Source organism: Cucurbita moschata, unplaced genomic scaffold (assembly GCF_002738365.1).
Source record: "Cucurbita moschata cultivar Rifu unplaced genomic scaffold, Cmos_1.0 Cmo_Scf00021, whole genome shotgun sequence".
NCBI classification, from domain to species: Eukaryota; Viridiplantae; Streptophyta; class Magnoliopsida; order Cucurbitales; family Cucurbitaceae; genus Cucurbita; species Cucurbita moschata.
The window spans coordinates 1,906,959-1,929,482 of NW_019268537.1; the positions used below are offsets into that span (position 1 = coordinate 1,906,959).

Consider the following 22,524-nt stretch of genomic DNA (forward strand, 5'->3'; position numbering starts at 1 on the left):
TCTTTTTTTTTTTTTTTTTTTTTTTTTTTTTTTTTTTTTTTATATATAAATATTTTCCTCTCTTTTTCCCCATTTTTTTACTCTCCAAAATTCCCTCTCCGGGCCCCGCCAACAGCCGGAATCTGGGGCTTTCTCACTGGAACAGCTTCGATTTCTTGATCTCGACACAATCCCCATATTTATTCGCTAATTATCATTTTAGTATTCGAGTTTTTGAGCTATTAAAGGCTGTTTTGAAATCGCTTTAAAGATGTATGTCTATTGAATTATATGAAAGGTCTGCAGATGATGGCGGCGGAGGACAAGAAGAAAGTGGTGGTAGTAGGCGGAGGAATTGGCGGCGCTTTTGTTGCTTATTCTCTTCAATTTGTTGCCGATGTCGTGCTAATCGATCAGTAAGCTGCTTGTACTTCTGTTTGTTATTGATATTTTCTTTTTCCTCTTCTTGTTCGATCATTGGATTGGATCGTAGGAGTTGTTATTGAAAAGTTTAGGAACTGTTGCCCATTTTGTTGGAGGAGATTCGTGTAAAAGGAAAATCATTAGTCATCTGTGATTCATGGTAGAATATAAGAAAAATTAGACTTATCAAAATAGGTTGGTGGATTATGTAGCCACTGTGAGATCCTCCAGCGGAGAATAGCAAGGGCTGATGAACCTTGCCTCTGCATTGGGTTAGAGACAAACCAGATAAAGTTTTGATAGAGATAAAATCAAATTATGTAATAAAACTCACACCTATTTCAGGCTTAGCTAATTGTGAGCAAGAGGATATTTGGATAATTGAGGTGAATATTTAGCTATTTATAGGCAATAAAAAGTAGCTGATCCAAGGCCTGCAGGAGCTTATCTCAGTTGTGGACGATGTACAAATGAATTTATTGTAGAAATATACTTATACGATGAAGATGATGCCTAATTGCTGAAATTTTAAGTACATTTTTGTGAGATCCTACGTCAGTTGGAGAGGAGAACGAAGCATTCTTTATAAGGGTGTAGAAACCTCTCCCTACCAAACACATTTTAAAAATCTTGAGTGAAAGCCCGAGTAGGACAATATTTGCTAGTGGTGGGCTTGGCTGTTACAAATGGCAGCAGAGCTAGACACCGGACAATGTGCTAGTGAGGAGGATGAGCCCTAAAGGGGTGGACACGAGACGGTGTGCCAGAAAGGACACTGGACCTGTAGGGGGTGGATTGGAGGGTACCACATTGATTGGAGAGGGGTACGAGTGCCGGACGTTGGGCCTTGAAGGAGGGTGAATTGTGAGATTCCACATTGGTTGGAGAGGAGAACGAAACATTCTATATAAGGGTGCGAAAATTTTTCCCTACTAGATGCGTTCTAAAAGCCGTGGGGTGGGCTTGAGCTGTTAAGTATTGATGAGTTAAGTGTTGGAAAGAGGGATAGTGAAAGAGATAGGAATAGATGAGAATAGATAGAAGCTGCAGTGCTTTATTAATGTCTACGGACTTGATACCTACAGAGTTACACAATTCCAGTATTTATAGCTAATACACTGGACCAGAAATAGTAAATCATAGAAATCTAGATAAACTCAAATCTATTAACAATCTCCTAAAATCTTGGTAGTTTGAATATTTGAATCATATCTAACTACCCTAAATCATATCTTCATTTTGAATACTTTGAATCATATCTCAACACTCCCCCATGATTCAAAGTTGCAGATGTAAGTACAGAGCTTTTCTTCTGACAAGGCCTTTGTAAGTATGTCTGCTTTAACCCGTACATTGTCTGTCTCAGCTTGTATACTTTTGTTTCTTTGTCTTCCTTTATGAATCCCTCTGGCGGTCTTACATAAACCTCTTCTTGTAAATCTCCATAAAAATTTTCGTTTGGTAGGTCAACCATATCCCATGTTCCATCTTTCTTAACGGACTGCATCTCTACTGCCATGACTTTCTTCCCGTCTTCTTTTTCAGTTGCTTCTTCATAATTGATAGGGTCTGAAATAGTAAGAGCAAACTGACATGATGCATATATGTCAGCTAAAGATTTATACTTCTTTGGAGGTGTCTCATCTGAAAGTTCTTCAAGAGAGGAATTGTTGTTCAATGATTCTGAAGATAATGAATTTGACACACTTTGTGTTGCAGTGGATGCACTGGGAGGTGCACTGGAGTTGACCCTTGTCTCTTCATTTGGGGAAACTTCAACTGTAATCTTTTGCTGCTCCTGTTCTTTACTCCAATCCCAACTCACGTTTTCATTAAATATTACATCCCTTCTAACTAAAATCTTTTCACTAACGGGGTTGTATAGTTTATATGCCTTTGATTGAGTACAATAGCCAATGAAAATGCATTTTTCAGATTTTTCATCAAGCTTTTGACGAGTTTGAGGATGTTTCAAAGCATAAGCAACACAACCAAAGATTCGTAAATGACTTACAGATGGTTTCCTTCCATGCCATGCTTCATAAGGAGTTCGATTCATAACCGCCTTTGTTGGTGAGATGTTTAATAGATAAACAGATGTTGCTACGGCTTCGGCCCAAAATTGGTTTGGAAGTCTCCTTGCTTGTAACATACTTCTTGCCATCTCCACAATAGTTCGATTTTTTCGTTCAGCGATTCCATTCTGTTCTGGAGTGTAGGGAGCTGTTAATTCCCTTTGGATGCCCTCTTCTTCACAAAAGAGATTGAAATCTTTAGATATGAACTCGCCACCTCTGTCTGTGCGAAGAACTTTAATGTGACAGCCACTTTGGTTCTCTACCATAGCTTTAAAAATCTGGAACTTCTGAAAAGTTTCTGACTTATGTTGTAGGAAGTAAACCCAGCTCATGCGACTATAGTCATCAACGAATAGTAAAAAGTATATACTTCCACCCAAGGACTTCGTTTGCATTGGCCCACATAAATCAGCATGAATTAGTTCTAGAGAATGTGAAGCTCTTTTAGCTTTTCCAACAGGAAAGGACTTCCTAGTCTGCTTGCCATAAATGCATCCTTCACATAAATTAGTTGAGTCAATTTTTGGTAATCCGAAAACCATACCTTTATCCCTGAGTATTTTCAGGCCGTTCATATGAAGATGTCCATATCTGAGATGCCATAATGTTGAATCATCTTTCATGCTAGCAGTAAGAGCAAAATCCTCCATGTTAGAAACATCAAGTGGAAACATCTTATTTGAAGTCATGGCAATTTCAACTTTATGGCCTGATTTCTTATCTGTGATGACACATGTGTTATCATCAAATAGAACTGAGTGTCCTCTGGTCATCAATTGTCCAACACTCAATAAATTGTACCCTAAATCAGGTACAAATTGAACATTATCTAATTGTTTTATCTTACCGTGACTGGTTTCGACTTTCACTGTACCTTTTCCTTCAACTTGCATCTCTTTTGTATTTCCAAGTTGCACCTTAATCTTTTGCGTCTCATCAAGCTCTTTGAATAAGGATTTGGTGCCTGTCATATGGTTCGAGCATCCGCTATCAACAAACCATAAGCTACCTTTTTCCGGATTAGTATCCATGCACGCCACAAACAACTTATCTTCTTCTTCTTCATTCTCTGCTTCAAAATTCATTTGTTGATTTTTATACCAACAATCAGATTTTGTGTGACCATACCTTCTACAATGGTAACATTGTATGACATTCCTTTGTTCATTGAATTGTCTCTGTCCACCACTTCTCCAACTGTTATCACGACCACCATGGAAGTTGCGAAATCCTCCTCTTCCACGACTTCTACCTGCTAAATGAATATTTTCTCTTTCGTTATTGGTTGTCTCCTTCACTTGTAGTGCCTTTTCTTCGTTTCTTTCTGATGCTCTACTGATTCTTGCCTCATGAGCCTGAAGCGAGCCCATCAGTTCATCAACGGAGAGTATGGATAGATCCTTAGCTTCTTCTATGGCGGCCACCACATGGTCAAACTTTGGAGTCAAGCTTCTCAACACCTTTGCAACAATTGTTTCGTTTGAAATTTTCTCTCCATAGGTACGCATCTGACTGACTATTGCCATTGATCTTGACAAAAAATCAGCAATTGATTCGCCATTCGTCATGAGTAGAGTTTCAAAATCACGTCTTAGAGATTGCAATTTCACTGTCATGACCTTTGAGTCTCCTAGAAACTCCTTCCGTAGAATTGACCATGCCTGCTTTGATGTGGTTGCTGCTGCAATTCGTGAAAAAATAGTCTCATGAACTGCTTGTTGAATAATGAATAGAGCCTTGGCATCGTTTTTCTTGGTTTCTCTCAGTCTCTCCTTTTCTTCTATTGTGGGTTCTAATACATCAGCAAACCCGTGCTCCACCAAGTCCCATAGCTCCTGCGATCTGAGCAAGGTCTTCATCTTGATGCTCCACCACTCATATTTCTCACCATTAAAGATTGGTAACAACGGTGCAGAGGAAGAAAAACCAGCTACTGCCATTTTTGTTTTGTGAAAGAAAATAATCACTCGCCCTCGTGTCGAACGAACTTGGCTCTGATACCACAATTGTTGGAAAGAGGGATAGTGAAAGAGATAGGAATAGATGAGAATAGATAGAAGCTGCAGTGCTTTATTAATGTCTACGGACTTGATACCTACAGAGTTACACAATTCCAGTATTTATAGCTAATACACTGGACCAGAAATAGTAAATCATAGAAATCTAGATAAACTCAAATCTATTAACAATCTCCTAAAATCTTGGTAGTTTGAATATTTGAATCATATCTAACTACCCTAAATCATATCTTCATTTTGAATACTTTGAATCATATCTCAACATTAAGTTCACATACATCTTATAAGTTGTGGAGCACGTTGATATTCTAGATATTGTACTGTCTGGCAGTATTCTTACTTATTTAAAATCATAAGAGATACCTATACTTCTGGTTCTTTTAGTTTATTAGGTGGGGCTGAAATTCTAACTTTTGACCTCTAATTGGTTGAGCCTCGCTCACATTGGCATAAAAGATATCAACACTAAAAATGAAAAAGGACCTGGGCATCCTGTCTAGTGTTATTTGATCCATTCTTGGCATCCCCATTCTTTTCCTGAAGAAAGTATTTTTCAGAATGGTCGTAATGATTTAATTGGATTCAGGAAGGAGTATTTTGAGATCTCATGGGCAGGGTTGAGGTCAATGGTCGAGCCATCGTTCGCTGAAAGATCCGTGATTAATCATACCGATTACCTTTCCAATGCAAAAATTGTTGCATCTTCAGCCACAAATATCACAGACAAGGAAGTTATTGTGTCAGATGGCTCTTCAGTTCCCTATGATTATCTTGTTGTTGCCACCGGTCATGAGGAAGCCGTTCCAAAAAGTAGAACTGAAAGGCTCAGTCAATACCAAGCAGGTGAATAAGTTTAATTCACTGAAATTTTTATGTTCGTTATTGAAGTATAACTGGCCATGTTAATAGTTCGGTTGTAGGATCTGCTCGGATTTTCATTTATTGATTTTTTTCTCTGGAGCTTTATTTGCACGATATGCAACGTTCGAAATTTCGTTTGTATGTGATCTCTTGAAGTAGCAGAGTGACAAGACACTCTTGATCGAGAAAAACTGTTTCCTTCCAAATTTTCAAGAGTTGTTGAGGATTGTTGTGAGGTCCCACGTTGGCTAATTTAGGGAATGATCATGGGTTTATAATAAGTAACGAATACATCTCCATTGGTACGAGGCCTTTTGGAAAATCCAAAGTAAAGCCATAAGAACTTATACTCGAAGTGAACAATATCATACCATCATGGAGAGTCATGGTTCCTAACACTAATTTGCTCTTCTTTTTGGATGCAGAATGCGAGAAGATAAAATCTGCCAATACGATCTTAATAGTTGGAGGAGGTCCTACTGGTGTAGAACTTGCTGCTGAAATTGCTGTTGATTTTCCAGAGAAAAATTTGAAACTAATACACCGGGGGTCGAGATTAATGGAATTCGTTGGGTTTAAGGCTTCCCAAAAGGCACTGGATTGGTTGACATCAAAGAAAGTTGAAGTGATCCTACAACAATCTATTTCGATGCAATCTTTATCAGATGGAGTATATCAAACATCGGATGGCGAGACTATTGCAGCCGATTGCCACTTCATGTGCATCGGAAAACCCGTTGGGTCTCGGTGGCTGAAAGAGACCGTCTTGAAAAAAAGTTTGGACATCCATGGAAGACTGATGGTTGACAAGCACTTGCGAGTCAGGGGTTTTAAAAATGTCTTTGCAGTGGGAGATATCACTGACATTCAGGTAAGTCCTTCATTTTGTACGTTTACTTAATTGGCCATAATTGCATTTAGTTAGTAGTTTATATTGTTAGAGCCCAAGGCCAAGCCCTAACGAATATTGTCCTCTGTGAGTTTTCCCTCAAGGTTTTTAAAACGCGTCATCTAGGGAGAGGTTTCCACGCTCTTATAAGGAATGTTTCATTTCTCTCTCCAACCAGTGGGGGATCTCACAATCCACCCCCTTGGGGGGCTAGCGTCTTCGCTGTCACACCGCCCGGTGTCTGGCTCTAATACCATTTGTTACAGTCTAAGCCCACGCTATCAGATATTGTCCTCTTTGAGCTTTTCCTTTCGGGCTTTCCCTCAAGGTTTTTAAAATGTGTATGCTAAGGAGAGGTTTCCACGTCCTTATAAAGAATGTTTCGTTCCTAGAGAAGCCCAAAAGGGAAAGCCCAAAGAGGACAATATCTGCTAGCTAGTGGTGGGTTGGGCCGTTACAAATGGTATCAGAGCCAAACACCGGACGATGTGGCAGCAAGGAGGCTGTTCCCCGAAGGGGGTAGACACGAGGCAGTGTGCCAATAAGAACGCTGGGCCCCGAATGGGTGGATTTGGTAGGGGTCCCACTTCGATTGGAGAAAAGAACGAGTGCCAGTGAAGACACTGGGCCCTAAAGGGGGTGAATTGTGAGATCCCACATCGATTGGGGAGGAGAACGAAACACCCAAAGGGTGAGGAAATCTTTTCCTAGTAGACACGTTTTAAAGCCTTGAGGGAAGTCCGGAAGGGAAAGCTCAAAGAAGACAATATCCGCTAGCGGTGGACTTACGCCGTTACAATCTCACATTGTCAAACATAGGCACCCAACGAGGCGTCAACTTGGCTTGATTTCTTAACATGCTGCATTTCTATTCAGATACTCAAATGACATCTCTGCATAATATTGTGAATTTGGATTCATTGAACAGGAAATGAAACAAGGTTATATAGCAGAAAACCATGCTCATGTAACCTCCAAGAACCTGAAACTGATGCTAATGGGTGGAAATGAGAGCAGGTTGGCTACATACAAACCCGGTTCGCAGCTTGCAATCGTTTCGCTCGGAAGGAAGGAGGCAATCGCACAACTCCCTTTCATTACAATAAGTGGATGCATTCCTGGATTGATTAAATCTGGAGACTTGTTCGTTGGAAAGACAAGAAAGGAACTTGGATTAGCACCTTGATGAGACGTTTCATCGAGCACGCCCTCGTGTCAAACCGTCCAGACTTTGCTGTATTTAGCTGCACTTTCTCCCCCTCGTTCGTTCTTGATCATGGTTCATCTTCATTGTATTGTATCATTTTCATAACAGTGGCTTGAAAGACACTCTGTGCTGTGTGATTTGAGACGCCTTCAAAGTCATGAAGTTATATCTCATTACATTGTAAAATAGCAACCATGTGAAGTGAGTTTGAAAGAAGCATTGTGTCTGTGAAACTATAAATAATATTCTGAATCTCTTATACTTGTATCAACTACTTATTCCCTATTAAGTGCTTATTTGAACACGAGACTTATTTGGACACGTGCACGTGCTATTCATATGTTATTTAGCCCATAAGATTTAAATGGCTCGTAATCATAAGGTGACTCAACATTAATAGATGTTGAGATATGATTTAAAGTATTCAAAATTAAGATATGATTTAAGTACAAAGATTTTAGGAGATTGTTAGTAGACTTGAATTTATCTAAAATTTCCATAATTTACTGGTTAGTGTATAAGCATGTAAATATTGGAATTGTGTAACTCTTAACGGTCGAGTAAGAAAACAATAATAAAGCATATTCAAAATTATTTAGATGTATATATATATATATATATTTATTTATTTATTTATTAAAAAAAATTGACTGATTCTTAACGCGGGGATATAGGGCGATTAGGAAAAAAATCGAAAAGGCAGGGGTAAAACAGTAAAGTTACACTTTTCGAGAGGGAAAAATATACTTATTAAATGATGGATTGTCAAACAAAGAACCGTTCCGTTCAATTGCAAAAAAAAAGAAAGAAAAAAAAAATCCACGTAGTTGGCTTCTTGCTAACATATGTTCGGATGCAGGTGAATATTTTCCATTGGTCTTCTCTTTTCTTCCCTGAACGATCCAAGAAAAAGGGATGTCTAAGAGATTCTCGTCGTGATCTTCCCAGCGAAACTAAATTCTCTCTTTCGGGGTTTTTTCTTCCACATTTTGGCGTCGATTCTCGTCTTCGGAGGCTGATCGACGTCGAATTGCTCCATTTTTGCGGCAGCGAAAGATGAGGAGGGTTTTCGGCGTCAAGAAAGACAAAGAACCGCCTCCGTCTATCCAAGATGCCTCCGAAAGAGTAATCGTTACTATTTCTTTTACATCTAGGGCTTATTTTTCTTTTGTTGGCATGGATTTTGAAATACGAGAATTTTGGTTTATTTTATTTATTGGGAAGAATCGGCTGCTTCTCCTTCGTTGAATTCATTTGTGTCAATTGGGATGTTCTGTATTGTTCCCCTTTTCAGATTAATAAAAGGGGCGATTCAGTGGATGAAAAGATAAAGAAGCTTGATGCTGAACTCAGTAGATATAAGGAGCAGATCAAGAAAACAAGGCCCGGTCCAGCTCAAGAAGCTGTTAAAGCTCGAGCGATGAGAGTACTAAAGCAAAAACGAATGTATGATCCCATTTTTGCTACTTTTTCTTAAAGTTCTTCCGTGCGACCTGGGCATATAACTAACCTTTGCATTCTTTTAATCATAAAGTAGTGTGAATACTTTGGAGGGATGATTTTGTTGAATTGATTTGATAATTTGGCTTGGAGATCTGGCAGAAGCCTGTATGCTTGGGTGTTCTTGTTTCAAGCAACATATATTTACTTCACCATGTTTCCTTCGCCATAACTTTCTGTTTTTCCCTCTGGTTTTGTTGCTAGAACTTCATGTTCGTAGTTAACTGTTATCTGTTCCCAAAAATCCGGCCCCTGACTCGAGAACAAAGCAAGTGATTGAGCAGTGCGAAAGGCATGATAATACGCCTGACACTTTCATTTGAATTTCCATTCTTTTTCCAGAAATCCTTTTTCCGTAAACCCTAAACTTTGATTGACTTGACCACAATTTAACTTTTCTTTTTTCTTTTTAATGTTAGAAAGATTGTTGATTTGAATGCTTGCTGTTGAACTGATTAGAAGTTTGGAAGCTCGTCTGACTACAATTGGATTGGGATTATTTTGTTCTAAACTTCTTTTTTTTTTTCTTTTTTCAGTTTGCCAAGTATGAGTTCTTTTTATTGTTTACTATCGGTATGGTTATTAAGATATTTCTTATGCTTTATAACAGGTATGAAGGACAACGTGACATGCTGTACAATCAGACCTTTAACTTAGACCAAGTTGCATTTGCCTCGGAGGGAATTAAAGATGCTCAACAAACGGTAACATCTGTCGACCCTTTTTGTGATCATTGGTTTGCTCATCTTTTGCCCCTCAAAAGAGAGGAAAGAAAAGAAAAGTGCGAGTGCTCCATTGCAGATTTGGACTCAAACGTATTGATTTTAAATCGAGAAAATCTTAGGATAAGGAAAGGGGAAATAATTTGATTGCTTGCTTGCTTAATTGTTTGACTAGACATCCCACGTTTTAGTTTGTGTTTATAACGTGGGGTCAGATGTCCAAGAGTTCAGGGCAGTTAAGGTGGAGCTTTGTCTGTCTAGTTGAAACCTGCTGCCTGCCTCGTGAGAGCACGAGGTAGGGGACAAACATCTACCATTAGGAAGGCATTTCTTGAAGTTCAATAAAGTTCTATCTGCGGTCTCTCATCGTCTTCCTAATATCAGTTTAGCTTGTAACGGGGATTGATATCCTGGATGCGTTTATTAAATCAAATTGGAGTGGCCTTTTCTCTCATACTATCGTTGATTTATTCTTTTTGTAGATGTCGGCCTTGAAATCTGCCAACAAGGAGTTGAAAGGAATGATGAAAACAGTGAGGATACAGGACATAGATGTCAGTAGCAATCACCTCGTTTTAGCATCCTTAGTTTTAATTCAAGCCTTTGTTTGAGAGGTTTTGTGTTGTCTGCAGAACTTACAAGATGAAATGATGGATCTGATGGATGTGAGCAATGAAATTCAAGAGACTCTTGGTAGGAGCTATAATGTACCTGATGACATTGACGAGGATGAACTCTTGGGCGGTATGATTGCTGCATTTAAATGCTCAATTTTGATGAAATATGGCTTCCTAGGAATCTTACATCTTCACTACTTTTTTGGAATATAGAGCTGGATGCCTTGGAAGCAGACATGGGATTTGAAACTGAGACTGATGGGGTTCCATCATATCTCCAGCCCGATAAGGAATCCGATTTAGAAGGAGAGCTCAACTTGCCTTCAGCTCCTACAGGGCATGCAGCCGTTCCTGCGGGCAGAACCAATGCACAGGTAACGATCGTCAAACATATACTGGATCCAACTTCTTGGAGTAAAAAATCTCGTTCTTGTTCATTTAAAAAAATGGTCGTAAATTGAAATATTGCTCAATTGCATCCATTAACACGAAGTTACATCTATCAGTTCATGTGAGTTCGTTGGTTTTTATTTCACCTTCTGGACTTTTGGCTGTTTTTATATGCATTGAGTTTCGTCCTAAATTTGATGCACAGGCTGAGGATGAACTGGGTTTACCCGCTGTTCCTCGTGCATCCCTTCGAGGCTAAACGTTACACTTGTCTCATCTGATCATCGTTTCTTGGAGCTGTTGGAGGGAACCTTTTACATGGTTGTGCAGAGCTTGCATTTGATTTATATATATTTAAATAGATTGTCATTCATCTGTGGTTATATTCACTCCAACATGTATTTGGAATTGTTCATCCAGGCAGTCTGCATTCTTTGGCTATGCAAGATCAAACTATATATATATATAGGCACATTCTTGGTACCGTTCTTTTCTGTCCGTTGACATTTCATTAATTATATGCCACATGAATTTATACTCTATAGCCATATTCTTGGTTTTGTTGGTATTCACTTGAATGTATATTTTGGTTATATTTCCAGCTTAAACTCGTTTGGAACAGGATCAACAGGGCCACGCTAACATGCTTTAAATGATGTGTAATGAATGGTAATTTTGGTTATTCACTGAAATGTGCTTAGAGTTCTTTCGAGTTTGTGCATTTGTGTTCGATGAGCGTTAACCGCCTTCCACATGGTATTAGCTCGTTGTTGTATAGGCGTTATTATATTCAGTTGGAAAAGTTTAGGTAAGATTTTTAAAGTGACTCTTGTTCAAAGAATTCAGGCTATTCAAGGCATTGGTGTACCCGAGCCATTCTCGAAATGGACCCAATTGGCCTCGAACATCCCAACAAAGTTGCAATGTAGAAAGAAATCCAACTCGATAGCCCTAATATGTTTTGTTGCTCAGAGCATGTAGTTTTCTTTGACTACAATTGGAAGATGTTGGTCAAAGTTTCAGGTTCCCTCCTCGAGTATTTTTCATTATGGTCCTCAAAATCGACGGCTTGTGATGGGAGAAACATTCTTTGATCCTTGAGTGGTTCCTTGTAGGTTCTCTGAAAGTTCTTGTTATTATACCAGTAAGGTCTAATATGTTGGTCAACTTTAAAATGTGCTTAATAAATAAATTATTTATTAAATACAAAATACAAAATTTACTTACTCTAGAAAGTAATTTAAATTTTAATAAAATTTGAAGGCCAAAAAAATATTATTTTATAAAAATATGAAAGTACGATAATTAAATTTTATAATTTGAATTAATTAAACTTATGCTAAAAAGAGGCGGAAATCATAAAATAAGAAAAGCAGGAAAATTCTAGATCCTTCCTCAGCACATGTGGGCTTGGCCGCCTCAGTATCAAAATGTCAAAATTACCCCTAAGCCTCAGCAGACCACATCTTTTAAAGAAACAATCCGAACCGTCAAAATAATTCCTTATAGTTTGAGATTTGAGTCTTTCCAATCCCTCTCTCCCTCGCCGTCTCGAGCGACCCCTTTGGTTTCTCTGCTCGCAGGTCGATCTCTCTACCCGTTCTTTCACTTCAAGATCGTCCCTTTCGCTCTTGTGAGGTTCGTGTTTTTCTCCATTTGATTCATCGGGTTTCGAGTTTTTCCCCCCTCGATTTCGCTTTCGAGGTCTTGGTTTTTGATTATGTGTTTGATTGCTTTATTAGGGTTTGTTGAGATCCGATCGGTGAGGCAAAAATGTTTGGAAGGCCCAAGAAGAGCGACAACACCAAATACTATGAGATTCTCGGAGTCTCGAAGAATGCGTCGCAAGACGACCTAAAGAAGGCTTATAGAAAAGCCGCTATCAAGAACCATCCTGATAAGGGTGGTGACCCCGAAAAAGTTAGCTCTTTCTCCCCCCTTTGATGATTCTGAGTCGTTAGTCCTATTATTTTTCTTTGAATTTTCTAATGTCTTTTCCTGATGATAAATGATTGTGGATCATGATGTTTAGATCTACTTAGTTTTCTGAATTGATGCTTTGTTTTGCTGATGGTCTTGATTTTTCACTAAGAATGTTGCTTTTTACACGCCTGTATTTCAATGAAGAGATTGGTTTGCTAGGGTTGCAATAACTTTTGTAGGAATTGACGCTCTTACTACGTTAGGTGTGTAATTTGAACGTTTAATTGGGAAGCTTATTGATCGCATGACTTCGACCTAAAGCTTGATTGTTGTATTTCAGTCATTATCTGTTTACCTGGGTATTTAAATTTGATGTTGGTTGATTCTCCCATTGTTTTGTCTTGACAAATATATTCCAAGCTCTCTGGCTTTAAAACCTGGCTCAGACAGCTGAGTCAATCAACATAATGGGAAAAAAATATTAACCTTTTGAAAAATTTCCATTCGTGATGCAGTTCAAGGAATTAGCTCAAGCCTATGAGGTACTGAGTGATCCAGAGAAACGTGAGATATATGACCAATATGGCGAGGATGCCCTCAAGGAAGGAATGGGTGGTGGCGGTGGTCATGATCCATTTGACATATTCCAGTCTTTCTTTGGTGGAAGCCCATTTGGTGGTAATAATTATTTGCTGTGACGTTCAATTATGTACTATGGAGTTTCTTTAAGCAATTGAAATCCATTTTGAGATTGTATTCAGGTGGTGGAAGCAGCAGAGGTCGAAGGCAAAGAAGGGGAGAGGATGTTATCCATCCCCTCAAGGTCTCCTTGGAAGATCTCTACAATGGGACTTCAAAGAAGCTCTCTCTTTCACGCAATGTAATTTGCTCAAAGTGCAAGGGGTGAGTAACCGTGGTCGTTATGTCTTTTCCCTTTCATTAATTGTCTTTATTTTCTGTACTCACGTGAACTTTGATTTAACAAATTACAGTAAGGGCTCGAAATCTGGTGCTTCAATGAATTGCCCTGGCTGTCAAGGATCCGGTATGAAAGTTTCCATCAGACACCTCGGCCCCTCTATGATACAACAAATGCAGCATCCTTGTAATGAATGCAAAGGAACTGGTGAGACGATCAATGATAAAGATCGTTGCTCACAGTGCAAGGGTGAAAAGGTTGTTCAGGAGAAGAAAGTGTTGGAAGTAGTTGTTGAGAAGGGTATGCAAAATGGACAAAAGATTACATTTCCTGGTGAAGCAGATGAAGCGGTAAGACTGCGTTCTTATTCGGTATTTTTCCTCCGCACTTGAAACATGTGATATGATTGGTTTTCATTTTATTCATTTATTCAGCCCGACACTCTTACTGGAGATATCGTTTTTGTTCTACAACAAAAAGAGCACCCGAAGTTTAAGAGAAAGGGCGATGACCTCTTCGTAGAGCATACCTTGTCTCTCGTCGAGTCCCTTTGCGGTTTCCAGTTTATTCTAACTCATTTGGACGGCCGCCAGCTACTCATCAAATCCCTTCCTGGCGAAGTAGTAAAGCCCGGTATGTAACTATATTTACGATCCATTACGTTACGTCTGCTGTGCTTGTTACGACGGCATTTGCTCACAGCGTGAGTTCTTAATCACACAGATCAATTCAAGGCTGTAAATGATGAGGGTATGCCAATGTACCAGAGGCCATTCATGAAGGGTAAACTTTACATCCACTTCAGTGTGGAGTTCCCAGACTCGTTGAACTCTGAACAGTGCAAGGCGCTGGAGGGGGTGCTACCACCCAGGTCTTCTGTGCAGCTCTCAGACATGGAGTTGGATGAATGTGAAGAGACCACTCTCCACGACGTCAACATCGAAGAGGAGATGCGCAGGAAGCAAGTACAAGAGGCTTACGACGAAGACGATGATATGCCCGGCGGTGCCCAGAGAGTCCAGTGCGCTCAACAATGATTTTGAATGGTGCTCCACAGACAGCTACATCAAAATTTTGGGATACCCCAAATGGAGGAAAGGGATCGAGCAGCAGCTCCAGGCAGTCATATCCAATTTTTCTAAAAAATAAATAGATGACTTTGATTATATTAATTTAGTCGGGGTTAGGATAACGAAGTAAGTTTCCGGGATTATGTTTTTGTTCTCCTTACTATGTGCTTTCTAGCTTACCATGAACTCAAACAATTATGTATTGCATTTGCAGATAAAATAGGATTGGATTGGGAAACACAAACATCTCTCTCTGCTTTATGTTTTTTTTTTCTTTTTTTTTTTAATAGACCAGTCATTGATTTATCCTCTTTTTTTTTTTTTTTTCTAATTAATTTTATATTTTTATTTTAATAATGCATATTTAATAGAAATTTGATTTTTAAAATATATTCAAAATTCTGAGCTTTGTCAAGCTTTATTTATTTATTTGTTGATTTTCGTAGAAGAAAATCATTTTCTAGAGAAAATTCGAACGAATTAATAACTTATTATTGTTTTATTTTTTATAAAGTAAAATAATCTGCTCAGAACTTTTTATTTTTATTTAAATGATTAATTTGAAATGAAAATGTTTCATGGAGTAGAAAATTTAATTATTTTTCGTGCCATAAAGAACTTTTATAGTTATTAATTAAATAAATTGTTACCAATTAAAAGATAATGAATCAATTTATGAAGCATTTTGTATAATTTAGCGGGAAAAAAAAAATGGAAAAAATTCCGAAAAAAAGAAAAAAAGAAAAGAAAAAAAGGAAGATGGCATACCCAAAAAGTGCGATGCTTGTTCGTTTGATTTGAGGCGAACGCCCAGATGAGTGGTCGAGTCCTGTGCATTTCAACGATTCCATTTCGCTTCCATTCCATCTCCAAGCTTCCTTCTTATCCATCTTCCAATTCCAGGTTACTTTTCTCTCTGTTCCATTGTTTTTGTTTTTGCTTTTGCTCAATCGTTCCTTCAAAATCCAAATCCCATTTTCACTCGATTCTTTTGCGCGACTATGCAGCATTCTCACCTTGCTAATCGTTTTTCACGTTCATGGACTTTTCTATTCGTTTTTCTTTTGAAGGCTTTGGTTTTGCGGAAACCCAAACGTGATTGGGATGGAGGAGCAGGGGTTCTTACAGGCTTCTGAGGCAGTTGTCGCCGATACCGATCTGCTCAAGAAGAAACTGGAAGCTATGCGCCTTTCGGGACTACAGAAGCTCCAGGTTTTGCTCTTTTGTTTTTGAGTCTGATGTTTTTTCTTTTTTCTTACCTTTGTTTATAGAAATAATAGTAGGCGGTATTGTTTAGGTTATTGCTGACTTTGATGCTACGCTAACGAGATACTGGATTGATGGCCGCCGAGGTCAAAGTAAGATTTAATGACTACTACCTGCCAACTTTGTATCGAAGCTCTATTTTTAATTGTGATGAACTTGATCTATGTTGTGCTGACAAGATTAACATGTGTAGCCAGTCACGGTCTTCTAAAGCAGGGGAATCCTGATTATGATGATAAGAGAGAAGAACTTTATAAATATTACCATCCCTTGGAATATTCTCCTACAATTTCGATAGAAGAGAAAACGAAGCTCATGGAAGAGTGGTATGTTTATTAGATGTTCTTTGCTATTAATTTTTCATCTCTTGGATTTCAAATTGTATTGAGAAGTAATCTGTATGGAACTCGTGATGCGTCTATTTGTCTCTCAGAAGTATATTATGGATGGGAGTTGAAGGGCATATATTTGTACCAGTATCAGCTAAAATCGAGTTATTTCTGTGATGCTTCTGCAATTATACATTATGAATTTCTATCCATGTTGTTTTGTTAGTTCTTGTTGATGGGTGCATCAAAATCTGTATTTCCATATTATGCATTGCAGGTGGGGCAAAAGCCATTCACTTCTTATTGAAGGAGGCCTTACATTTGATGCAATAAAGCAATCGGTTGCTTCTGCTACTATTGCTTTTAGGGAGGGAGTGGTTGAGCTGTTTGAACTTCTAGAGGTAAAACCTTTTCTCCCTGAAGTGAAAACATTACTTGCTATAATGCCCTTTGTGGGGTAAATATCAATGTTTTATTTTCTGTTTTTTGGTTTCATGATATAGCTGATTTTTCGTATCGAACACCCTCTAAACATTTTTTAACTACCACAAATCATGATGATCAGGAAAGGGATGTTCCTGTTCTTATATTTTCAGCTGGTCTTGCTGACATTATAGAGGAGGTAGGCATGGTCAAATGTTCTTTGTTCTATAATGCATTTTATACAGATATAATTTCACATCTAAAGCTCACTTGCGTGTCCTCTCTTGATATATCGCCCTTTTCTTGTTCCTGGACCAGGTCCTGAGGCAGAAGCTTCACAGATCTTTTAAGAATATTAGGATCGTTTCGAATAGAATGGTGTTTGATGATAATGGTTGCCTTGTATCATTTAAGGGTACCTTCTTATTTTTTAGCTGGCTACTACTTGTCACGGTCATTTTATTAGCGGTTCTTATGATTGTTACATTTGAATGAGTTTGTCCTATGGAAATGTTTCTCTTTGCAGGCAAGACAATTCATAGTCTAAATAAGAATGAACATGCTCTTGACATGGCCGCTCCTCTTCATGACCAATTGGGTGATGTAAATGGAGCAACCAATGACAGTGCCTCAGTAAGAAAACGGACGAATGTACTTCTTCTTGGTGACCACATCGGGGATTTGGGGATGTCGGATGGTTTAAACTACGATACACGGATATCTGTGGGGTTTTTGTAAGTAAACTTTTTAAAACTTACTTTATGTCATCTGTTTATTACGAATGCTGTTTTAAGTTGAAATTCATTTGAAGTATTCATTCTCATGATAATAATCTCGTTTTTCAGGAATGACAACATTGAAAACTCTCTTGACAGCTATCGCAACGCCTTCGATATTGTTTACCTGGTGAGTCGAATACCCCTAAAAGAGGAGGAAAAGAAAGAGGGAACAAGAACTGAAAATCTTTAGTTAAAATACCATATTGGTCTTTATATTTTGAGTTTCATTCTATTTTGGTTCCTATACTCTCAAATGTCCAATTTTAATCCTTGGTCTCTGTTGGTATTCCCTTTATAAATTATGAAAATATAAGTGCAAAGACTAAAATTCTCATGACTATTATTGCTAATACAAATGCAAATCGAATGCACTAGTAAATCACATGGATCTACAAACGACTTACTGTATTTAATTTGTGGCTTGATTTGTGGCCAAGCTAGAGTTTGAGAATTTGGCAACTTTCATCATAAACATTGTCAAATAGGCTTTTCTCTTGGTACACCTTATCTAGTACAGCACAAAACTAAAGTAGTCGTCTTCTCTTTCCTTATTCAATCACTAAAAGTTCCTAAATAGAAGTTCCAATACTTTTCTTCTCCACATAAAATTATCATTGCAACTGTTGTACCATAAAACATTAACCAATTTGAATGTTGTCTGCAGAATGATGCATCCATGCTGGGAGTGGTTAAACTTGTACACCAGCTCTTTCCAGTTGGAGGCATCTGAGGGACAGAACTTTTCTATATGGTTAATGAAGGTGATCACTTCCAATTCTGAACAAGAGTATCGTTCTCCTTTCCAGCTGAGTGTCAACACTCGCTGCTTTTACTCATTCTTTAGTAGAGTAGTTTGAATATGAAACCAGGCATTTCAATGTGAACCTCAGGAATTAATTGCTTGACGTAGGGTTTCTCTGCTGACATTGGTTGGTAGTATTTGGTGGTCGCTTAGAAATTGTTTGTTTTATGACAATTCTCAAATTCGACATGAGTTAAAAATCATCAAATCCTATCAACTTCTGAATAATTCATAATATGCTTATCTAAATCATTTGATCGGTATTATAATTTTGGAGTGTAGGCTCGACAGTTACAGTTATTTATTTAATCTAGTTAGCCAGATATTTAATAATCAATTTAGTGAAGACAATGGAGTTGTTGACCAGAGATTATTTTAGAGTTCATTTTAGAAAATGGATCAGATTTCTTGCAAAACGTGATGTTCATATGCACCTGAAATAATTTATTCCTCAGCAGTGTTTATTGTTTTAATTTAAGTGTACAAACCACATGATTCAAGTTTTGTCATTTCAGCTCAATATCAAATGGTGAGCTACATACACATTATTTTATAAGAAAATTATATCATAAGTTCTGTGAAGCAATAATTGAGCAAGGAATAAATGGGCATTATGAACATTTAATTTATGCCTCTTCATTATTTACTTTATTCCTTACTACTGTAGTCTAAAACAAGATTCTTCAAAAGTTAATAAGAACTGAAACAGAGCTTTTGAGTCAGCTTATGTAATTAACCTCAAGCGTTGCTTGCCAAAATTTGATCCGATGCCTCTAGAATCACTTTGGCACGGTGGAATTCTATTTGCAGCCGTTGATGAAGAGGTGTTGATGAATTCAAACCGTTCTTCTTCACATCTTCCAGCAATTCCCTGATCGGAAGTGCAGCAAGAAAGCTCTTGATGTACTCCTGGCAGCACTCCTTCCCTGTGCACACAACCTCTTGCTTTATATCACTATTTGTTGACTCATCTTTCTTTTCAGTTGATGCTTCTTTCAGGCTACTCGGTGGTTCTGGTGTTGATGCTTCTTCAGGGTCGCTTGGTTGCATGACATCAATGGAGGGAGTTTCCTCCATAATCTCTGTGTTCTTTAGTTGTGGCACCTCGATAGATGGTTCCACCTGTGATATCTCTGAGATCTTTGATTGATTTGTGTTAATGGTGCTTTTCTCCTTTGCTGGCTCAGAGCTCTTTGATTGTGTTGTGTCAATGGATGTTTCCTCATCTGATGGCGCCGTGCTCTTTGACTCGTTTGTGTTATTGGAGGTTTGCTCCTCTGATGCCTTTGTGTTGTTTGGTAACCTATGAATTACTGTCTCCTTGTCGAATTTCAGAATGTATGCCTGATTGCACCCTTCGTACAGCCGCTCGCCCAAGGTATCTATGATGTAGTAAGCATCCTTGTCAACCTTCAGGATGAAGAAGTGGTCATTCCAACTCACAATGTATACTATCGATTCGCCTACACTTGTTTGATGGTCTGCTGCTAGTAGGCTGATTTCATCCCATATGGTGTCAAAAGACATGGCGCCTTTGAGGAACTCGAAAACACCCTCTTCCTCCAGCCCTTCTGGGTGGAAGAATCCAACATATGACTTCTCTGCAACAACAGATAGAGGTCGGATTTTTGCATCAATTACCGTGTCAAGATCGAAGTGTTTATCAGAGAACTGTTCCATGTAGTCTTTATTTTCACAAAGGTTCCTCCATTCTGCTGATCCTTCTCTGATCAAATTGTCCAGTTCAGACTTGACAGGCATTTCTTCTTGGTTGGATAGCAACCAATCAGCAATAACAGCAACTAGAGCCGTGCAGGCGCTTTCCCCAGAAGCACGTTCGCTCCTTTGATCAATAGAGGCAAAGAAGACTTCAGTTTCGATCTTCAAGCCTCCGTCACGGCTAGTTATCTCCTTCTGCTCCCAAGTACCTACAGCGAAGTTATCGTCCCCAAATGCAGCTGCTGATAACTCCAAACTATACCACTGCAAGAAGAAGAAGGAGAAGAGGAGGCCACTATTAGTACGGTTTTAAGTAAAGCAGAGTAAAATGCAGTTCAGGTCCTGAGTACATACCCAAGAGAAAAGCTCATTTGTGCTGAGCTGCCTACGGTAAAAGTCGATGTCGTCTCCACCGTCTTCACCATAATGTTTCTTCAGAAGAGGCTCTCCTTTAAATTTAGGAGATTTGAAGCTCAACTTCCTCTTCCTCCATGACAAGATTTTGCTCATTGAGTTCTGTCTTGTTTGTGAATTATCAATATCATCCTTTTCTAAGCATCCTGCACCATTGCCACAATATATCCAACATTCATCATCTCCATTGTTGGTCTTTGTTCCAGGGAGAAGCAATTCTGCCACACGGTTTGCATGGGCGAGTTTTTCATAGCCTAATGGCTTCCTAACACATGAATCCTCATTCCCACCATCCAGCGAATCCGAATCAAGTGAAGAACTGTGAGTCCAATCCTTATCTTCAATATAAAACCTATCGACAGTGGCAATAGCTTCTTCACGGAGTACTTTAGCTCTTCCAGCTGATACACAGTGTCCAAATATTTTCACTTTATCTAGACCTGCTCTTATTGCAGCTAACCCATCTTTCTCTGCAGACAAAGTCAACGGTGAAGGCGGGGAGAGCGTAACAGGCATAATCGACCTTTGCACCATCATCAAAGGTTTTGTAGCTCTCAGCTCCAAGAGGTTGAGAGATAACTGCGTAATCGAAAACGAACTTCATCAGAAAAAAAGAAAATTGCAGGGAATATGATGCTATGCACTTTCTTTCAGATTTCATCTCCTTGAAGGCTGGAAGAACACACACAGTTTGTGCTGGTAACTTGGGAGATACTACTTACAAGGAGCAAGGGGCTGAACTCTGGAGTGCTGCCACGAACCTTCAAAGGAAGGCTTATTTGAATCTCCTTTCCATCAGCTTTGGAAGCATACTCTGCTAGGTTCAGTGATGCGGTTCCTACAACAGTATAGCTATTCCGAAGTACTTGGTTTTCTCCCTGTAATCACAGCTGACTGAGTAAGAATTTGGAACGCTGCCCAACCACAAGAAGCTCCCCTCAAACAAGAGAAAATTTTGGCACAGATCCCCAAAGAAAAAGGTATTATGAGCCCTTTCAGATCATTTATTTGAGTATTCAACATATGGGGATGATCCCTTCTATCCATTCAGGTATTGTTTACTTGGGGTTTTTTCATTCGGGCTTCCCCTTAAAGTTTTTAAAACACGTCTGCTAAGGAGAAATTTCCACACTCTTATAGAAGATGATTTGCTCTCCTCCTTAACCGAGGTGGGATTTCACGCCTTCCAATTCGAACATTAATTAGTGTAATTTTATTTATTTATTTTGTGTTTATATTTACCTAATCTTGAATTATTTCATGAATTTTCATCAACTGTTCATCTATTTTATGCAGGCCAAGCAATGTTCTGTTTCTTCCTTATGAGAGCTGAGGAAATCTGGTAAGAACACTATATATACTCCTATGTTAATTGTGAATTATTTGATATATTCAATTCATAAAGTGACAAATTATTGATATAGAAAAAGTCAAACACTGAATATCAAAAGAAAATTGGAATATCAACATCCTCATTGTTCATCCATACGTCATCCACTAGCCCCAACCTCAAAAAAAAAAAAAAAAAAAAAAAAAAAAAAAAAAAAAAAAAAAAAAAAAAAAAANTTCCACACTCTTATAGAAGATGATTTGCTCTCCTCCTTAACCGAGGTGGGATTTCACGCCTTCCAATTCGAACATTAATTAGTGTAATTTTATTTATTTATTTTGTGTTTATATTTACCTAATCTTGAATTATTTCATGAATTTTCATCAACTGTTCATCTATTTTATGCAGGCCAAGCAATGTTCTGTTTCTTCCTTATGAGAGCTGAGGAAATCTGGTAAGAACACTATATATACTCCTATGTTAATTGTGAATTATTTGATATATTCAATTCATAAAGTGACAAATTATTGATATAGAAAAAGTCAAACACTGAATATCAAAAGAAAATTGGAATATCAACATCCTCATTGTTCATCCATACGTCATCCACTAGCCCCAACCTCAAAAAAAAAAAAAAAAAAAAAGCATAGAAACTACAAAAGGCAGAAACAATTAAACCGTCTTGTCTTCATCATTCAAAGTCAAACCAAAAGGGGAAATAGGTGGAAAAAAGCAAGCAAAACAGTACGACCAAAATTCAATTACCATTCTTTCACAATTCAATCCATACAGAAACTGTAAAAAATTCCGTAAAGAAGAAGAAAAGGGAGGGAAGGGAGGGAAGGGAGGGAAGGAAGGAAGGAAGG

At 38.3% G+C, this 22,524-nt stretch overlaps 5 protein-coding genes and 2 long non-coding RNA genes across 9 annotated transcripts; 6 read left to right on the forward strand and 1 right to left on the reverse strand.

Moving 5' to 3' along the window:
* The first annotated feature begins 72 nt into the window (after positions 1–72).
* On the forward strand, positions 73–7,726 carry LOC111458558 (apoptosis-inducing factor 2-like). Its single transcript, XM_023101303.1, has 4 exons — positions 73–395; positions 5,085–5,341; positions 5,785–6,230; positions 7,177–7,726. The coding sequence occupies exons 1-4, from the start codon at positions 271–273 to the stop codon at positions 7,432–7,434; spliced, it is 1,086 nt and encodes a 361-aa protein (XP_022957071.1). The 5' UTR covers positions 73–270; the 3' UTR covers positions 7,435–7,726.
* Positions 7,727–8,511: 785 nt separating this feature from the next.
* On the forward strand, positions 8,512–11,226 carry LOC111458560 (vacuolar protein sorting-associated protein 60.2). Its single transcript, XM_023101306.1, has 7 exons — positions 8,512–8,580; positions 8,750–8,901; positions 9,566–9,659; positions 10,160–10,231; positions 10,310–10,421; positions 10,508–10,668; positions 10,890–11,226. The coding sequence occupies exons 1-7, from the start codon at positions 8,512–8,514 to the stop codon at positions 10,941–10,943; spliced, it is 714 nt and encodes a 237-aa protein (XP_022957074.1). The 3' UTR covers positions 10,944–11,226.
* Positions 11,227–12,174: 948 nt separating this feature from the next.
* Positions 12,175–14,840, forward strand: LOC111458557 (dnaJ protein homolog). The gene is made up of 7 exons (XM_023101302.1): positions 12,175–12,322; positions 12,427–12,604; positions 13,123–13,285; positions 13,369–13,510; positions 13,600–13,876; positions 13,961–14,159; positions 14,250–14,840. Exons 2-7 carry the CDS (start codon positions 12,458–12,460, stop codon positions 14,561–14,563), a joined length of 1,242 nt encoding a protein of 413 aa, XP_022957070.1. The 5' UTR covers positions 12,175–12,322; positions 12,427–12,457; the 3' UTR covers positions 14,564–14,840.
* Positions 14,841–15,351: 511 nt separating this feature from the next.
* Positions 15,352–18,430, forward strand: LOC111458559 (7-methylguanosine phosphate-specific 5'-nucleotidase A). The gene is made up of 10 exons (XM_023101304.1): positions 15,352–15,499; positions 15,667–15,808; positions 15,894–15,954; positions 16,056–16,188; positions 16,469–16,592; positions 16,757–16,813; positions 16,933–17,029; positions 17,141–17,348; positions 17,460–17,520; positions 18,058–18,430. Exons 1-10 carry the CDS (start codon positions 15,411–15,413, stop codon positions 18,121–18,123), a joined length of 1,038 nt encoding a protein of 345 aa, XP_022957072.1. The 5' UTR covers positions 15,352–15,410; the 3' UTR covers positions 18,124–18,430.
* Positions 18,431–18,687: 257 nt separating this feature from the next.
* LOC111458555 lies at positions 18,688–21,025 on the reverse strand. The gene is made up of 3 exons (XM_023101301.1): positions 20,983–21,025; positions 20,269–20,895; positions 18,688–20,178 (listed from the first exon to the last, which is right to left on the reverse strand). Exons 2-3 carry the CDS (start codon positions 20,863–20,865, stop codon positions 18,934–18,936), a joined length of 1,842 nt encoding a protein of 613 aa, XP_022957069.1. The 5' UTR covers positions 20,866–20,895; positions 20,983–21,025; the 3' UTR covers positions 18,688–18,933.
* LOC111458561 lies at positions 20,535–21,872 on the forward strand. 3 transcript variants are annotated; one of them, XR_002713143.1, is made up of 4 exons: positions 20,535–20,649; positions 20,805–21,308; positions 21,380–21,497; positions 21,625–21,872. It is a non-coding gene; the product is annotated as an uncharacterized LOC111458561 (long non-coding RNA). The 3 variants fall into 3 exon arrangements; XR_002713142.1 differs by having other exon boundaries at positions 20,805–21,497; XR_002713144.1 differs by lacking the exon at positions 21,380–21,497.
* Positions 21,873–21,894: 22 nt separating this feature from the next.
* Positions 21,895–22,302, forward strand: LOC111458562. The gene is made up of 2 exons (XR_002713145.1): positions 21,895–21,939; positions 22,067–22,302. It is a non-coding gene; the product is annotated as an uncharacterized LOC111458562 (long non-coding RNA).
* Positions 22,303–22,524: the final 222 nt, after the last annotated feature.

What these genes read in the sequence shown, in the direction of transcription:
- LOC111458558 (XM_023101303.1), top strand. Translation starts at nt 271, where the DNA reads ATGAAAGGTCTGCAGATGATGGCGGCGGAGGACAAGAAGAAAGTGGTG. An exon ending in GATGTCGTGCTAATCGATCA is followed by an intron (nt 396 to 5,084) that starts GTAAGCTGCTTG and finishes AATTGGATTCAG; the next exon opens with GAAGGAGTATTTTGAGATCT. An exon ending in GCTCAGTCAATACCAAGCAG is followed by an intron (nt 5,342 to 5,784) that starts GTGAATAAGTTT and finishes TTTTGGATGCAG; the next exon opens with AATGCGAGAAGATAAAATCT.
- LOC111458557 (XM_023101302.1), top strand. Translation starts at nt 12,458, where the DNA reads ATGTTTGGAAGGCCCAAGAAGAGCGACAACACCAAATACTATGAGATT. An exon ending in AGGGTGGTGACCCCGAAAAA is followed by an intron (nt 12,605 to 13,122) that starts GTTAGCTCTTTC and finishes TTCGTGATGCAG; the next exon opens with TTCAAGGAATTAGCTCAAGC. An exon ending in TGGTGGAAGCCCATTTGGTG is followed by an intron (nt 13,286 to 13,368) that starts GTAATAATTATT and finishes GATTGTATTCAG; the next exon opens with GTGGTGGAAGCAGCAGAGGT.
- LOC111458560 (XM_023101306.1), top strand. Translation starts at nt 8,512, where the DNA reads ATGAGGAGGGTTTTCGGCGTCAAGAAAGACAAAGAACCGCCTCCGTCT. An exon ending in TTAAAGATGCTCAACAAACG is followed by an intron (nt 9,660 to 10,159) that starts GTAACATCTGTC and finishes TTCTTTTTGTAG; the next exon opens with ATGTCGGCCTTGAAATCTGC. An exon ending in CGGGCAGAACCAATGCACAG is followed by an intron (nt 10,669 to 10,889) that starts GTAACGATCGTC and finishes TTTGATGCACAG; the next exon opens with GCTGAGGATGAACTGGGTTT.
- LOC111458559 (XM_023101304.1), top strand. Translation starts at nt 15,411, where the DNA reads ATGAGTGGTCGAGTCCTGTGCATTTCAACGATTCCATTTCGCTTCCAT. An exon ending in TATCCATCTTCCAATTCCAG is followed by an intron (nt 15,500 to 15,666) that starts GTTACTTTTCTC and finishes TTTCTTTTGAAG; the next exon opens with GCTTTGGTTTTGCGGAAACC. An exon ending in ACGAAGCTCATGGAAGAGTG is followed by an intron (nt 16,189 to 16,468) that starts GTATGTTTATTA and finishes TATGCATTGCAG; the next exon opens with GTGGGGCAAAAGCCATTCAC.
- LOC111458555 (XM_023101301.1), bottom strand. Translation starts at nt 20,865, where the DNA reads ATGATGGTGCAAAGGTCGATTATGCCTGTTACGCTCTCCCCGCCTTCA. An exon ending in CAAATGAGCTTTTCTCTTGG is followed by an intron (nt 20,179 to 20,268) that starts GTATGTACTCAG and finishes TTCTTCTTGCAG; the next exon opens with TGGTATAGTTTGGAGTTATC.